Raw genomic sequence first — 16,581 nt, 5'->3', positions numbered from 1 at the left:
GCAATAAATGTATATATGCTTCAATTTATCTTAACTAACTAATGTGATAACGATTTTCTATTTTCATTTTGTATAAAGGATATACATATCGCATGGCTCCAATCGGTCCACGGTGACTCACGCCAAATAGGCTTTATCATATCATATTTATATATATAAACAAAGTTTGGGATAAAATTCACCAGTGTTTGTAATTTGTAATAAACGGAGTATTACATTCTTGTTTGTCTACGATTGAGGTTAAACTTAAACCAAATTTTGTTTTGCCCAGTTGTATTTTCCAACAAAACGTTAATTAAATGTTTACTTGTATTTGAATCATTTGAAACACTTTTTGCTTAGGTTGGCAACAAATCTCTGATTTGTCAAGTTACGGCGCATGTCACTTTTTCAATACCCTATTCCCACAATTCAAACTTATGACTCATCACATCAATATAATTTTTGTTGCTCCCGACTAATTCATTTTCATAAAACAGAAATTCATTAAATTCAGATCTTTAAAGCTTATATTATAACTAAGTACTTTGCTGAAGATGCTTCATGTAAAAAATTCTTACTAATAAAAATTTAGAAGTATATTGTGAAACGTCTAGCCTGGCAACCTATATTATTATACTCCCTCCGTCCCGGACTACTTGCACTTATTTCCTTTCTGGGCGTCTCAAGTTATTTGCACTCTTTCCATTTTTAGTAAAAATTATCACCTACAGCCGCAATTGTTGACTTTACTATACACTCATTCCTTAATCTCCATGCCGAAAAGGAAATGTGCGAGTAGTCCGGGACGGAGGGAGTATATGATTATCGCAATTAGTTAAAGATAATTAATTGAACCATATTTTCCCCGAGAGCCATAGTTTCTTGATTATTGGTAAACAACTCCAGAATTCCGCACATCTTACTTAGCGTGGATTTCGGATGCGTCTCATTTTAATGTACAACAACTATGAAATTAAACAAACAAAAAGGCCAACTTGATAAAATTAAGACTTCCCCTTGAATTTTGACTTTGTTTTTCTTTTTTTGGGATAGAGGCAGAAATTCGAATGTAGGTACCTGCCATTGATAACTTTATTAATTAATTACACTCTGCATGCTTTGATATTTATTGAGCACACATATAAATCCAATAGAACAGCTCATATAATACTATCATCTTTGGGTAGCATAGACAAGACAAGACGAAAGTCAATCTTTCATACTACCCCACATTTTACAAACGTCTCTAAAACCAACACGACTTCGTCGGCTACATATAATCAAGTAATCAACCAACCCTCTCCTCAAATTTTCCATAATTCCAATTCCATATTGCTCTGCTACTATTTCCATTTACCTTTTCCACATAAAAAGGTTGAAGATTTTCCATTTACAATCCACAGCATCAGGCTGTAACTAATAACTCGTGTGGTTGGCAGCTGACACCTAATTTTGAGAGAGAGAAAACAAAAAATTCCATTAGATCTGGCGCTGGTTTTGAAATTCGGTCTTCACACTCACGAAAAATGTAATCTTGAGGTTTGGTTTTGAATTTCTGTGAAAAACTCTGTTTCTGTTGCTGGGGATGGGGATCTGTTTGAGCAACCAGATAAAGGCTGAGAGCCCTTTTTCTACCGGCACAGGTACATGCTCAAATGCTTCACTTTTTCTGAGCAATAGGCAAATTCCCATTTCTTTTCAACTACATGTTTTAGTGTTTGGTTGTTTTTTGTTGCACTGGTTCAAAATCAAGTTGATTAAGCAGTGCTCTGTGCTTTTTTCTTGAATTTGTTGTACAATTGTAAGTTTTTATGCTCCATGATTTAAAGGTGCAACTTCTTCGAAAATGATAAGTGGAGATGGGACGGAGCTAAGCAATTCGAGCAGCAAGAGGTCCTCTGCATCCGTGCCTCCAACTCCTCGGAGTGAAGGTGAGATATTGCAGTCCTCCAACATGAAAAGCTTCGCCTTCAGCGATCTTAAGGCGGCCACGCGAAACTTTCGCCCGGACAGCGTGTTGGGGGAAGGAGGTTTTGGCTCTGTTTTCAAAGGATGGGTTGATGAGCATTCTCTGGCAGCATCAAAGCCTGGTTCTAGCATGGTGGTTGCTGTTAAAAGGCTTAACCAAGAGGGCTGGCAGGGCCACAAGGAATGGTTGGTATGTCAACACATTCTACGATAACCGTTAGACTTCTTTGTTTTTCCCTTGCCTATAATAATATTGTTATGAATCAATTTCTCATTGCCACTTGCCATGGATAACAATGTTAAAGTTGTAGCTTGGTCTGCTGCTTATTACAGTACTTGTTTTGTTTCATATGTAGATATACCTTTTCATTGACATCCTTCCTTTGAATTGACAGGCTGAAATCAACTATCTAGGGCAGTTGCGCCATCCCAATCTTGTGAAATTAATCGGTTATTGCTTAGAGGATGACCACAGACTTCTCGTATACGAGTTCATGCCAAAGGGTAGCATGGAGAATCATCTATTCAGGAGTAAGTTCAGCATAACATAGTACTAGAGGAAAACTTAATCTATTCTCCACTGTATATTTATATTTATTTGAAAAGTTCTTATCTATGTAACTCTAATGATGAGTGGTGAATTAGGAGGATCTTACTTCCAGCCGCTTTCTTGGAGCCTAAGAGTGAAAATAGCGTTGGGTGCCGCAAGGGGCCTTGCCTTTCTTCATAATGCTGAAACAAAAGTGATATACCGGGACTTCAAGACTTCTAATATCTTGCTTGATTCGGTGGGTATATCCAGAGCATTTACTACTCTTTTTTGCCTCTCTTAATACATTTTTGCTCTCTTTTCTCATTTCTTTGGGGCTTTGCTTTATGCTTGCAGAACTACAATGCCAAACTCTCTGATTTTGGATTGGCCAGAGATGGACCAACCGGTGACAAGAGTCATGTCTCCACTCGAGTCATGGGTACTTACGGATACGCTGCTCCAGAGTATCTATCCACAGGTAGGATGATCTGGCATGATCACTCCATAACTGACTTGGTTTTATGCATCTGTTTCTTTTCTTTTGATATTTATTTGGCGATGCCTTTGTATTTTATAGGCCATTTAACCACAAAGAGCGATGTATACAGCTTTGGGGTGGTGCTCTTGGAGATTCTAACCGGTAAGAAAGCAATAGACAAGAACCGCCCCACGGGAGAGCATAATCTGGTGGAGTGGGCAAAACCTTACCTGACAAACAAGCGCAGAATGTTCCGTCTCATTGATAGCCGCATTGAAGGGCAGTATACAGTTGATCTAGCCGTGAAGGCAGCCACCCTTGCTTACCAATGCATATCTATGGATCCCAGAGCTAGGCCTGATATGAATGAGGTGATAACAGCTCTGGAACAGCTCGTCGACTCAAGGGACGCCTATAAGAAGGACAAAGATCACGCCCTGAATAGGAAACGCCAATCAAATTCAAAGACCGAACTTAAGTCCTGCAAGACCACTGCTGGAGGAGGGCGCCCAGCGCCTGCTTATCCTAGACCTGCTCTTTACGCATAGACGTCTCTTAGTTATACTTGCCTGTAAGCAAGCAACAAACACTCTCTGCTTGCCCCTTTTTTCCTGAAGATTGGACATATTCTTTTGTTTGGGTATTCTGTAATGCATGTATTAACATTCTTGTAGCCTTTACAGTTTTGAGATTCTTATGGTTGATGGTATACATGCTGCTGTAATATTCAAATGGAGTATCTTTTATGTGTATATGAGAATTCGCATTTTGTAAACAAACATTCAGGAAGCAAAATTGAGATGGCATTTAAAAAACAAACACTCCACTTAATTGGATGGAGTATAAATTCCATCAACTAGTCAACAACTGTATCAAATGATTATCTGATTTATTTTGAATACAAAGAGTTTGGTAATCTTAGGCGCCGTTCGGTTACTCGAACTTATGCCAGGATTGCATATAATCCGGTGTTCGGTTGGTCAATATCCACCAAAATTCGGCCCGCAACTCAGAGTCATGGCCCGACGAAGCCCATATCAAGATTGAAAAATATGGCTTTAATCCCGTACAATCCATCTCACCCTTCACCCCCCGACTATTTTTGTCAGCCGCTTCTTCTTCGTGTTTTTGTTTGGATTGCAATCGATATTTTCGATTTGATTCGGTGGAGCGGTGGTTTTGATCTGGACGGGGAGGATTTTTCCGTTGGCAAAGAGCTCGTCGGCGGAGGAGATTTGGAGGTTTTGGGGGAGGTATGAATCGAAGTCAATTGTTGGATTCAAATGAAGATGATTGTGAGATTCGATGGGGACGAAGTCGAATTCGTTGAGATCGTAGGAGAAGGAGATTCTGGGGCTAGTGATTGGACTGGAGATTTCAATGCAGACATCGACCGCCATTGTTTTGATGTGAAGGTTGTTAAGTTGTTTTGTAAATTTTATGATAAATAAAATTGTTTTGTAAATTTTATGATAAATAAATTAATTAATTGTAACATTTGTATTAATTTTTCATCAACCAAACTTTTAACTTATATTGTATCTTAGACATAGTCTCTTCAACCAAACATCAATATAAAATTTAGTAATACTAATTTAGTTCAAGACAAGACCCATCTTACCTTATCCTATATTGAATCTCATACTATTTTATCTTTCAAACCGAACACTACCTTAACGTAAATAATATTGGATAAAATCATGTTTGTCTCTAATTTTTTTTTCAAATTTGATCAGATTAATTTGCAGAGAAGTAAAATACAAATACCATTTCACCAGTAGTACTAGTAGGTAATCTTTTAGATCTGTGAATTGATGGTATGAGAATCAGTGGGCATCAACATCTCATAGAGATTGGTGAATGATTTGATTTGCATTACTTTGACGGTGTCTACAAACAATATTTGGGGGACTGGTAGAAAGACAGCAGAAATATTCATTCCTCCTCACCTTTTCATAATAATTGAGTAAGATCAGATAAGAGCATCCACGGTAATTTTCGCCCAGCCATAGCCCAGCCATAGCCTAGCCACAAACTCCTCCTGCCACATCATCAGCACTAAAAATCCTCCTGCCACATCATCAAAACAAGCAAATAGCTCAGCCATAGCCCAGCCACATCACTCAAAATTATATAAAACAAATAATGAACAATCACACAAAATACGGAATTAAATTTACGCCACAGATACGGGAAAATGCAACAATTTTATTTAAATTTTAAATAAATTACATTTTAAAAAATTACATAAATAAAAAAACTAACTCCGAGTAGTCCTCCGCGCCCATAACTCTTCAATTAAATCCTTCTGGAGTCGAATATGAGCTTCCGTTTGGCGCATGTCGGCATGTGCTTAGAGGAGGCCGGCTTCATCGTGAGGTACCCCACTCCGTGCGTTGGGGACGGCCACGCCGTGGCTTGGACCGGCTTCATTATCGTCGTTGGCCCAATCCGTCAACGAATGAAAATGAAGTGCAAATCGCGTATATATAGTGTTTCGAAAATTAAAAAAAAAATCCGCTGGCTATGCGCTGGGCGATCCGGGCGCTGCAATGGCGCCGAGCGGATCGCCCAGCGCATAGCCCAGCGGATTTTGACCGCCTAACGCTAGGCGAAATTCATTTCCAAAAAACCGCTCGGCAGTTTTCGGCTCCTGCAACTGTTTGCCTAGCGCCGGCGCTCGGCTAGGCGGTGCGCTAGGTGGCATTGTGGATGCTTAATAGAGAGAGGTGTACATTGATAGTGCATGAGTCGCAATCACTGTGCCCAATTAGTCTTCGTTTCTCCACTGCACAATTTACAAAAACCTCAACTCCCCCTATCACGCTGCATATATTTATTTTATTTTATTACATGAATTAAGCTGAACATTTATACTACCCCGTCCCACCACAAGGCTTGTGATCAATTTTCCATTTTGTATTATCTCATCATATTCCTTTTTTAACAAAAGACAAAACTTTAACTCTCTCTTGCTTTATTCATTCTCTCTTACTTTATTCTCTATTTCTTCATTTATTCTCTCTTATTTTTCCTCCATTATACTTTATTCTCTCCACTTTAACTCAATATAGTACTATCATTTTCTTAAATCCCCTGCCCAAAAGAAATCCACCACTTATGGTGGGACAGAGGAATTAATATATATTAGCATTATTATTTTTATAATTTATTTCTATAAGTATTAGTGTTTTATTTAGTAGTATTTGTTTTAGTATATGATATCTCTTTGTGTTCTTACATCATTAAAATTTAAGAGTGAAATAAGGAACGAAAAATAGTTTTCTAAACTCTCAATCTCTTTATACCTAACCGAGTCCCCTCCCTCTCTCAAAGTCTACCTTCACCCTCCTCTTCTCTATTTTTTTTTCTGTCATCGTGTTTTAACAATGCTATCTACATTTCATTTAAATTTATTTATGTGCATATATTAATATATATGAAAAAAAAGATTCACATGCTCAAATTTCACGCCCAGTATTCTTGTAAATTCAACTATGATCCCAACAACACAAAGAGTGATTATAGACAGTTTTAATTTAATATTTATAATTATAAATATAGAATACTAAGTTTTAATACTACTATCCATGATCCAATAATATTTGCGAATAAGTGTGAGATGCATATTGTCATCCCTACTAAAGCTCAATGTTGTATAGTACTACCAATTAAACTATTAAAATAATAGATCTCCTAAACAATATAAAGCCGTCTTAGCTCAGCTGGTAGAGCGCGTGGCTTTTAACCACGTGGTCGTGGGTTCGATTCCCACAGACGGCGTTTTATAATTCTATTTCTATTTTTCTGTTGAATCCATTTTATACACCCTTCACTAGTAGGAGGAGCATTCACTACGCTGTCCCCCACCGTCCCTTAAACTACTATTTGAGGGCCCACTGTACTTTATTCCTCCATCCCTTAACTAAGAGACCGAACCTGCAACGCTCCGTCCCTTAAATTATTATTCATTAAATTTCATTTTTTGTTTTTTTCCCAACCCAATTCAATTAAAACAAACACACTTAATTAAAATTAAAACAACATTAAAATTCAAAAAAAATAGAAAATGGACATAATTAAAATCCTAAAAAAATAAAAATTACATAATTTAATTTTTCCCGCCAAAGTTTTCCCAAATGTGCTCAATTAGATCTTCTTAGAGTTGGGCGTGGGCGCTAAAGTCGCGTGTCCTTGCCCGAATAGACAACCGTTCTTGTATTGACGGATGCGCTCCACTTCGCGGCGGACTACTTGCGGTTGAGCTTCCGGGGGATTCGGGGTCGAACCAATTTCCCGCCTCGGGTCCTTCGTCTTGGACAATCATGTTGTGCAAGATTATGCATGTATACATGATGTCGACCATGCTCTTCATGAACCACGAACGAGCCGGGGCTTTGATGATGTTGAAGCGCGCTTGGAGAACCCCGAACGCCCTCTCCACATCCTTGCGAGCAGTCTCCTGCTTCTGCGCAAAAAGAGCATGCTTTGGGTTCGCAGACCTGTTGCACGTCTTCACGAAGGTCGGCCACTTCGGGTAGATGCCGTCGGCGAGATAGTACCCCATTTTATACAGCCGGTTGTTGGCGACGAAGTTGATGGCCGGCGCTTTACCATCCAAAACTTCGGTAAAGAGGTCGGACTGGTGGAGCACGTTTATGTCGTTGTTCGAGCCAGGGACCCCGAAGTACGCGTGCCAGATCCAAAGCCGGTAGTTGGCAACGACCTCGAGTACAACGGTTGGGTGGGTGCCTTTGTGGCCGTTCGTCTAGGACCCCCTCCAAGCCACCGGACAATTCATCCATTGTCAGTGCATGCAATCGACACTGCCAAGTATCCCGGGGAATCCGTGCTTCGTGCAGGTCGAGGGGGAACTGATAATCGGTCGTGCTTGCCCTCCGGAGAAATTCATCGGTAAAGGCTGCCCGGACGCCTTTGCAGAATTTGAGCAAGCACATGCGCCAGTGGTGTCTCCGATGTGGAGGTATTCGTCGAACATGTCGGCCGTTTGTCCAGTCGCAAGTTGACGGATTGCTGCAGTACATTTCTGCAGCGTCGTGTGGCTGGGACGCCCGACCGCGTCGAACCCTTCTCGGAAGAACTCTTCCCGGGCCGCCAAAGTATTCGCGATGTGGAGAAATAGCGGTTTACTCATGCGGAAACGGCGAGGGAAGTAGGTTTCTCCCCAAATCGGGTTATCGCAGAAGTAGTCGCGTACTAACCTTGCGGCGGCTTTCTCCCGGTTGCGATGGATGTATGTCCGGGAGCGTCGTGGAGGCGGTGCGGCTTCCTCCGCCTCTCGGCGTCGATCTTCTTCTAGTGATTGTTCCATTAGTTGACGCATTTGCTCAAAAGGATCCATTTGTTTGAGTTGATTTAAGATGAAATTGGAGTGGTTATATAGAGGATTTGAGAGGAATAGATGTGTGTTTGTGTGTGAAATGAGTATGAAATATGATTATTTATAGAGTAAATAAACAAAAATAAATAAAAAAGAAAATAAAAAATTAACGGTAACATTACCGTTTGAAAAAACAATTTTTTTTTAATTAAAATTCGAATTTTTTTTAAAAAATGAATTATTGCATCATCCGTGAGGACGCCCACTCGCGGGCCAGCGAGTGGGCGTCACGCATGCATCGGGGGCGCGACACGTCGCCCGGGCGCGTGTCGGGACGGCGCGTCCCTTGTCTCGTGGCTACGGGCTGCGGGGCGGGCTCGGTACGAGACGAACGTTGCAACGCGTCCCGCGGCAGAACCGTCCCTTCGGGGCGGAACGTGAGCCGCGCGCGGGACGCGTAGTGGATGCTCTAGAAATAGTATTTTATTTTGTAGCAAGCGGATATAGATTTTATTTTTAATTGTCAATTTTTGTTGGATAAATTTATCCATTCGTTTCCAATTTATTCTTCATATTAATAATCAACGATTCACTCTGATAGGATAAATAGCCCATAGACTTATTTTATGATTATAATTACTCTCTACATCAATGAGATAATATTTACTACTCTTTTTGTCTAGTGACAATAGTTTTGGTAGTTAACTATATGAGTTTTATACTAAAATTAATAAATATGAAAGAGAAAGTAAATAAAAGTGGATAAAGTACTACTATTAGTGGAGTATGACTATTGATTATGGACAATAGGATATATTTTAGTTGTACATTAGCCAACACTAGTCTATTTTTCTTCCCTCGATTTCGTGATCAAATCACAGTTTCAAGTGTGAATTAATAGTGAAGGAAGGCCCAAATACACATTCAACAGACGGAATCATTTAGGCTCAAATAAACAAGTATTGCCCAAGTGCACCAAAATAATTCGATTATCATGGAACTCCACAATTTATGTAATATTCCTTGGCCTTTGTAGATCTGTATAAAAACATTAGTAGGTCTGGTAATTCATAAAATGAAGCCCTCCAATCTAATTTATTTTGTTCAGTTTTTATATTTCTATTTATTTTAATTAAAATGATGTATTGTACTCCTCCGTTATAAGAAAAAAATGTCACAATTTTCTTTTCAATTTGTCCCATAAAAATTTCACTTTTAATTTAATAAAGTAAACACTAATTAAACCACCCAACCACCATTTCTCTCTCTTCATTGTTACTTCAATACTGCTTTGTTATCTCTTTATTAATACATCCAATTACTTTTCTATCTCTATTTAACACACCAAACAATACTATATCTTCTAAAATCTTATGATATCTAACTCGGAACGGAGGGAGTGTTAGATTGTAACTAATGCATTGCTATCCTTAAACATAAATACACTTCATAGGTATTTACGCTAGAACAAAAGTGTTTTTCATTTGTCAACGAATATGGAATTGGTAGAATAGCTTTTCCCTTTCATGGGTAATTGAACAAATTTTTTGTTTCTTTCTAGGTACAAGATTGCAGCTTCTTTTCCTTACGCACTTTTGCAAAAAGAGTGGTTTCTTCTTCAAAGGCATATATTCTACTTTGAGGTCGTTTTTTCGAGTCTTTGATGATAAATTTACATATATCTTGCAAGAATCCTAAGCCAATGACCAAATATCAACCACTCATATTAACACAAAACAAATGTATATACATATAACGGCATCCTAGATATTTTGGCTACTAGGTTTGAATCAAGTTCAAATTCTTTGGATTATACTAAAATAACTTTTAGTGAAGTAAATGGAAATCAAGCATAACCACAACTAGTACTTGTACGTCTCCTCTCACTATCATACAAGTTGTTTATAGGTTAGTATTAATTATTATGCAAAAATTCACACATGCATGTACCGTCAGATTTGTTAGTACATTATTGTTATTGTTATTGTTACAGTGTAAGTTTCACTCATTTTTTTGTTACTCCATTTATTTACATAAAAGAAGACGTTATGGTACACAATATGTACTAGTATTAAATAATAATAAAAAAACAATATTAAAACATGACCAAAATAAAGAATATAGTAATTCTTGATATGCAATTGCATAACAAGGATCTGTCAGTAATAACAAACAAGCTAGTAGCCACAGTATAAAAATAATTTAATTTGGGAAGAAGCAAAGTTTGTGTTGAGAGTGTAGACACAGTAAAGGAAGAACCAAGAAATTTTGTTTGTTTTTCTACTTCTGTTAGCCTGGTTCATGCTACTTTAGATATTGGAGATTATCTTTTTTATTTTTGGTATGTAAAAATTGGTAGAATGCTGTTTTCAGATGGCATGTGGGCTGCCTGTGTATACATATACACTGCATCGCACAGGCGAAAAGAGATACTAGTACGAAACTTGAATTGAAAATAACATTAAAATAGTAAGAAACTGTGGTGAATAAATTAAAGAATCGTCAAATTCACATGTAAATATTTTATTTTTTATGAAAGAAAATGTAAAGTAGAGATGTAAACATATTTTTGGGTAACTAGATATAGTTGGGCAGTTAGTATTTTGCAGAAGATAGAGTTGGGTGTTTTTGTAGAGAATAAATATGAGTTAATGAGGCAGCTATCAAATTTGAATGTGTGGCAAACGAAATCAGACCAACCGACACATGTAGTAACGGCAGTATGAGTTCCCGACCACACAACTGCAAGAAAAAATGACTCTGTTTTTTTACCCAAAGCTGCTTCACTATTATTATGTCGATCTTCATACTCTTCAAGTATCAAATCTTGGTATGTAGTGGATAAGCTAGTTGAAATGAATGTCAATATAGTTCTGCGAATCCACCTGCACCCCATAATCGACAATCAAATCAACCATTTCTCACTAGTATTTTACCATTTCAAGGATATATTTTGTTGCTTATCTATAATTAACATTTAAGAAATCATTGAACTACTTTAATTTTTTGTTATAGAGCCAAAATTGCAATATCCATGTACTGCATTTTTCATAGCACTACCAAAATCATTATACAATGTGTCTTGGTTTCGAAGTGGAGGTTTTTAAAATTTTCATTAATGTCAGATTTTACGGGAGTTAGGTATGTGGGGGCGGGGATGAGCGTTGGCCCCGTTAAGGGAAAGACGGACCTCAGTGCCAGTGGGAGATCTGCTTGTCCCCCTTTCTCCTCACTTCATTTCACGTCATTTCATCATTTTTATCTTCTAGTCTCTCAATTTATTCTTCATCGTCTTCACTATGTCTGATGACGATCGCCAAAATTTATAACACAATGTTATGAATTTTGTACTTCAAATAAATTATATATTAGTATTAAAATACATAAAGAATATAAGAAATAAGAGGTGAAACTCATAAATAGTTAAAGAGAATTGATGGATAATGGATAGTTTGTGAATGTTAAAGGACAAGTAAAAGATGAGATAAAAATTGGTATGGGTTGGCTAAAGGACAAGTAAAGGATGATTAACGATTGTTGGTTGTGGGTGTTATTAGGTACAATCTCATTCACTGCAACGAGCATAATATGTGAAGTTGACACCAAATAAACTCGAGTGAGGTTTCATTCCAATACCAGTAGGTGAGAGGCTCACATGTATTTAAGAGGATCTATTTTTATTTTACATTTTCAATGTATGACAACTTACATGTAAATATATTTCAACACGTCAATCATATGTGAGTTCTCTGTACTTGGTTGTATCTATACAAGATTATCCATTCGTTGTCACCTCCGATAACATATTCGGCTCAAGCATGAAGTCAATTATTATACCTAAATTTTGTTTTGAAGAATATAAAAAAAAGTGGGCTATATTTTCTTAAAAAAATTTCATTGCTCCATTCGTTCATCCCTTATATACTGTACATCATTTTATAGGGCTTATTAGAGCATCCGCACGGGTGTCTCTTATCTCGTCCCTCCGAGACGAGACGGACGCGAGAAGCGTTGCAGCGTCCCGTCTCGTCCCTGTCTCGCGGAGATGCCCGTCTCACCGAGACGGCTGGCGCGCCAGCTCGCCAAGCGCCCGCGCGACGTGGGGCGCGCTGGCGCCACGCGTGACTCCCACTCACCGGCCCGCGAGTGGGCTTCGTCACGCTGACGCAATAAATTATTTTTTTAAAATTCAAATTTAATAAAAAAATTAAAATTAAAAAACGGTAATATGACCGTTCAACGGTCATTTTAATTTTTTTTATTTTTTTATTCTATAAATACTCCTTTTTCACACACACAAACACACATCTATTCTTCTCAAATCATCTCTCTTTCCTCTCCAATTTTCATCTCAAATCATCTCTTTTATTCTTCTCCCAAATTTAATCCATTCATGGATCCATTTGAGCAAATGCGTCGAATAATGGAAGAATCGCTTAAAGAAGATCGACGTAGGGAGGCGGAGGAAGCCGCGCCGCCCCAACGACGATCCCGGACTTACATCCATCGTAACCGGGAGGAAGCCGCGGCAAGGTTAGTACGCAACTACTTCTGTGATAACCCGGTACGGGGAGAGACCTACTTCCGTCGCCGTTTCCGCATGTGGAAACCGCTATTTCTACACATCGCAAATACATTGGCAGCCCGGGAAGAGTTCTTCCAATAAGGGTTCGACGCCGTTGGCCGTCCTAGCCACACGACGCTGCAGATATGTACTGCAACAATCAGTCAGCTTGCTACAGGACAAACGACGGATTTGTTCGACGAGTACCTCCACATTGGAGAAAGCACTGGGAGAATGTGCCTGATGAACTTCTGCAAAGGCGTCCGGGCAGCCTTCACCGACGAATTTCTCCGGAAGCCAAGCACGGCAGATTGTTTATTTCTGCTCCACCTTCACGAAGAAGTGCACGGATTCCCTGGGATGCTCGGTAGCGTCGATTGCATGCATTGACAATGGAAGAATTGCCCTGTGGCGTGGAGAGGTTAATACACAAGTGGCCACAAAGGCACCCGCCCCACCATTATACTCGAGGCCGTTGCCGACTACAGGCTATGGATTTGGCATGCGTACTTCGGGGTCCCCGGATCGAACAACGACGTCAATGTGCTCAACCAATCTGACCTTTTCGCCGAAGTTTTGGATGGTAAAGCGCCGGCCATCAACTTCATCGCTAACAACCGACGGTATAAAATGGGGTACTATCTTGCCGACAGCATCTACCCGAAGTGGCTAACCTTCGTGAAGACATTCAACAGGCCGTGAACGAAAAACAGGCTCTTTTTGCTCAGAAACAAGTGGCTGCTCGCAAGGATGTGGAGAGGGCGTTCGGGGTTCTCCAAGCGCGCTTCAACATTATCAAAGCCCCGGCTCGTACGTGGTTTATGGAGAATATGGTCGCCATCATGTATACATGCATAATCTTGCACAACATGATTGTCGCCGACGAAGGACCTGAGGCGGGAAATTGGTTCGACCCTGAAACCCCGGGAAGCTCTACCGCAAGTAGTCCGCCTGGCAGTGGAGTGCATCCGTCTATGCAAGATCGATTGTTTATTCGGGCAAGGATACGTGATTCTACCGCCCACGCCCAACTCCAAGATGATCTAATGGAGCACATTTGGGCAAACTTTGGCAACCAGTAGAGTGCGCGGAAGAAATTAAATAATGTATTTTTAATATTTTTTAGGATTTTAATTATGTGTTTTTAAAATTTTTTTAGAATTTGAAGTTGTAATTTTATTTTATTTTATTTAATGAAGTGTGTTTTTATTAATTGAATTTGTTGGAAATAAAAATAAAAAATGAAATGGAATGAATAGTTAAGGGATGAGATGGTTAGGAGATGGATAAGAGAGAGAGGGTTGCACGTGATGTCTCTTAGTTAAGAGATGGAGTGAAAAGTAAGAGAGACCCATGAATAGTTAAGAGATGAGACGGTTAAGAGACGGATAAGAGACAACGTTGCGGATGGCCTTAGCATCACAAGATTTTTCTTGATTGCTGGCATAATTTATATCGATTCCGTTCCTTCCATTCAGATGTTGACAATCATTAAGTCCATTCTAGATATACTTGAAAATAGAGATGTAGAGAGAGAAACTTGTTAACACAAGTGGTGCGAATGAAATGAAGTTCAACGAGCCGTATATATAGAGTTTAAAAAAAAATTTAAATACCGGACGTCCGACCCACGCCACAATGGCAGACGTCCGCCCGCCCGTCGCCCCCACGTCCGAGGACATCCGACGTCCTTACGGGACGTCCGTATCCGAGTTGAAACGCCACAATGGCAGACGTCCCGATCGCCCGTCGCGAATGTCCGACCGGACGTCTGCCATTGGAGATGCTCTTATCTTGGTTTTTAATAAATTGATTTCCAGATATTTTATCTTTATTTATACTTATTATTTAAATTATAAAAAATATTACTGGGCATGGTTAATTCAGTAAAATCACATAACATAAAAGAGGCAGAAATAATTGGTGGAAATTAGGGCTGGCAATTTTTGACACGACACGATAACACGACACGAATCGGCACGAAAATAATGGGTTTGGGTCAGAGCTTATTGGGTTCGTGTCCTTATCGGGTCGACCCGTTAAGGACACGAAAATTTCGTGTCGTGTTCGTGTCGTGTTCGTGTCGGGTTCGTGTTATCCGTTAACAATACGTGTCCGTGTCGTGTTCGTGTCGTGTTCGTGTTATCCGTTAACAAATAATATTTTAATATTATTAATTCTTATTATTTTCATTTTTAATAGGTTTAACCGTTATCAGGTCGTGTTGTTATCGAGTCGTTATCGTGTCATCTCGTGTACGTGTTGTTATCGTGCCGTGTTGACCCGAATTGGTTTGTGTCGTTAATGGGTTCGTGTCGTGTTCGTGTCGTGTTCGTGTCTGAGGGTTTCGTGTCGTGTTTGTGTTCGTGTTTGAGGTTTTCTTAACGGGTCGTGTTCGTGTTTGTTGTTATCGTGTTCGTGTCGTTATCGTGTCGACACGATAACGACCCGACACGCACGATTTGCCACCCCTAGTGGAAATCATCCACAAAAGTCAACTTTAGAGTGATTTTGTGCACGATCATATAGTAGGATTTCCTTACAAGAAGATTGAGTCAAGATTCGTGGGATTTAAACGCCTTGGAAATCTTATAATGCCCAAACTAGAAACATGGCTATTTGGAATTAATCTAAATCCAGTCTTTTAAACTTAAATCCTATAATATTCATGTGGATTCAATTGATCATTTTCCATTATTGCAAAATAAGTTTTGGAGGGCTTTAAAGTACTCTTTGGACGTATTCAATGTTTAGTATGTTTCCTACTTACGCAATATTTATGGTGATTGTGTTATGATTCAATACTTTGTAGTATTGAAATATCTATCTCAAATAAAGTTATTCCACCCAATAAAGCAACTCAAATCAATTGCTTAGTATGTGTTTTCTTTGATTAGCAAAAACAATTATAGCATACGAAAAGATGAGAAAACTCTATATGAGCTAAGTAGGGAATTAAATAGGGAAATATTTATTGATTTTGAAGTGACTTGGGAAAAAAAGGTCTTTGAATGGGAACTTTTTTACTATGTGAAAGGCAAATACACTAATCACTAAATTTTCAGGGAAATAGATATTATCGTAAATTGAAGTTAAAAAAGGAAAATTTTCTATCTTGCTGAATACATATATGTATTCCACCATTTTCTAACAAAGAGAAAAGAACACACCTTATATACATAAAAATGGGTCCTTTACTCCTTTTGGAACATGAAGTTATTAGTATTTTAATCCAATTCTAAATTTTTATTTGGTAAAATTAAGCAATTAATATAAAATTGTAGTATAATTCTAAATTCTTTTTTTGATACATAAAAAATTAATCAAAATCTGAAATTGAGTTTTAACTAATATTTTTTTTATAATTGTTTATGTGAGTGTGTGTTGCATTCTATATGTTGTGTGTGCATTGTATGTGTTGTGGGTAAGAGGTGTCCAATTTTATTATTTATTTGATAATTCCAAATATATAATTAGTTATAGAATTTAACTTATTGAAGGAAAAAAATGGTAGTATTGTAATTCCATTTCAAAATTTAAATATTTTTATAATATCAAATAGTAATCATTTTGGAATCGAAAATTTCAGTTTCAAGTCCATACCCATAATTTTTAATGACGACAAACGACCGTAAAAGTAATTTATTATCGTGGCAAGATCTATAGATATGCCTATTTAGTTTTTCTATCATACTAGAGTCACATTGAAGCTTTAT

The 16,581-nt window shown here is 38.5% G+C and overlaps 1 protein-coding gene and 1 non-coding gene across 2 annotated transcripts; both read left to right on the top strand.

Moving 5' to 3' along the window:
• Positions 1-1,221: 1,221 nt before the first annotated feature.
• Positions 1,222-3,720, top strand: LOC121792287 (receptor-like cytoplasmic kinase 176). Its single transcript, XM_042190171.1, has 6 exons — positions 1,222-1,625; positions 1,812-2,140; positions 2,346-2,481; positions 2,596-2,738; positions 2,837-2,960; positions 3,060-3,720. The coding sequence occupies exons 1-6, from the start codon at positions 1,568-1,570 to the stop codon at positions 3,506-3,508; spliced, it is 1,239 nt and encodes a 412-aa protein (XP_042046105.1). The 5' UTR covers positions 1,222-1,567; the 3' UTR covers positions 3,509-3,720.
• A 2,950-nt stretch (positions 3,721-6,670) lies between these two features.
• On the top strand, positions 6,671-6,743 carry TRNAK-UUU. The gene has a single exon. It is a non-coding gene; the product is annotated as a tRNA-Lys (tRNA).
• The last annotated feature ends 9,838 nt before the right edge of the window (positions 6,744-16,581 follow it).

The sequence above is a fragment of the Salvia splendens genome, chromosome 2, assembly GCF_004379255.2.
Source record: "Salvia splendens isolate huo1 chromosome 2, SspV2, whole genome shotgun sequence".
Lineage (NCBI taxonomy): Eukaryota > Viridiplantae > Streptophyta > Magnoliopsida > Lamiales > Lamiaceae > Salvia > Salvia splendens.
Note: the sequence above shows the minus strand (reverse complement) of the source record. Positions and strands in the feature narration are given on the sequence as shown.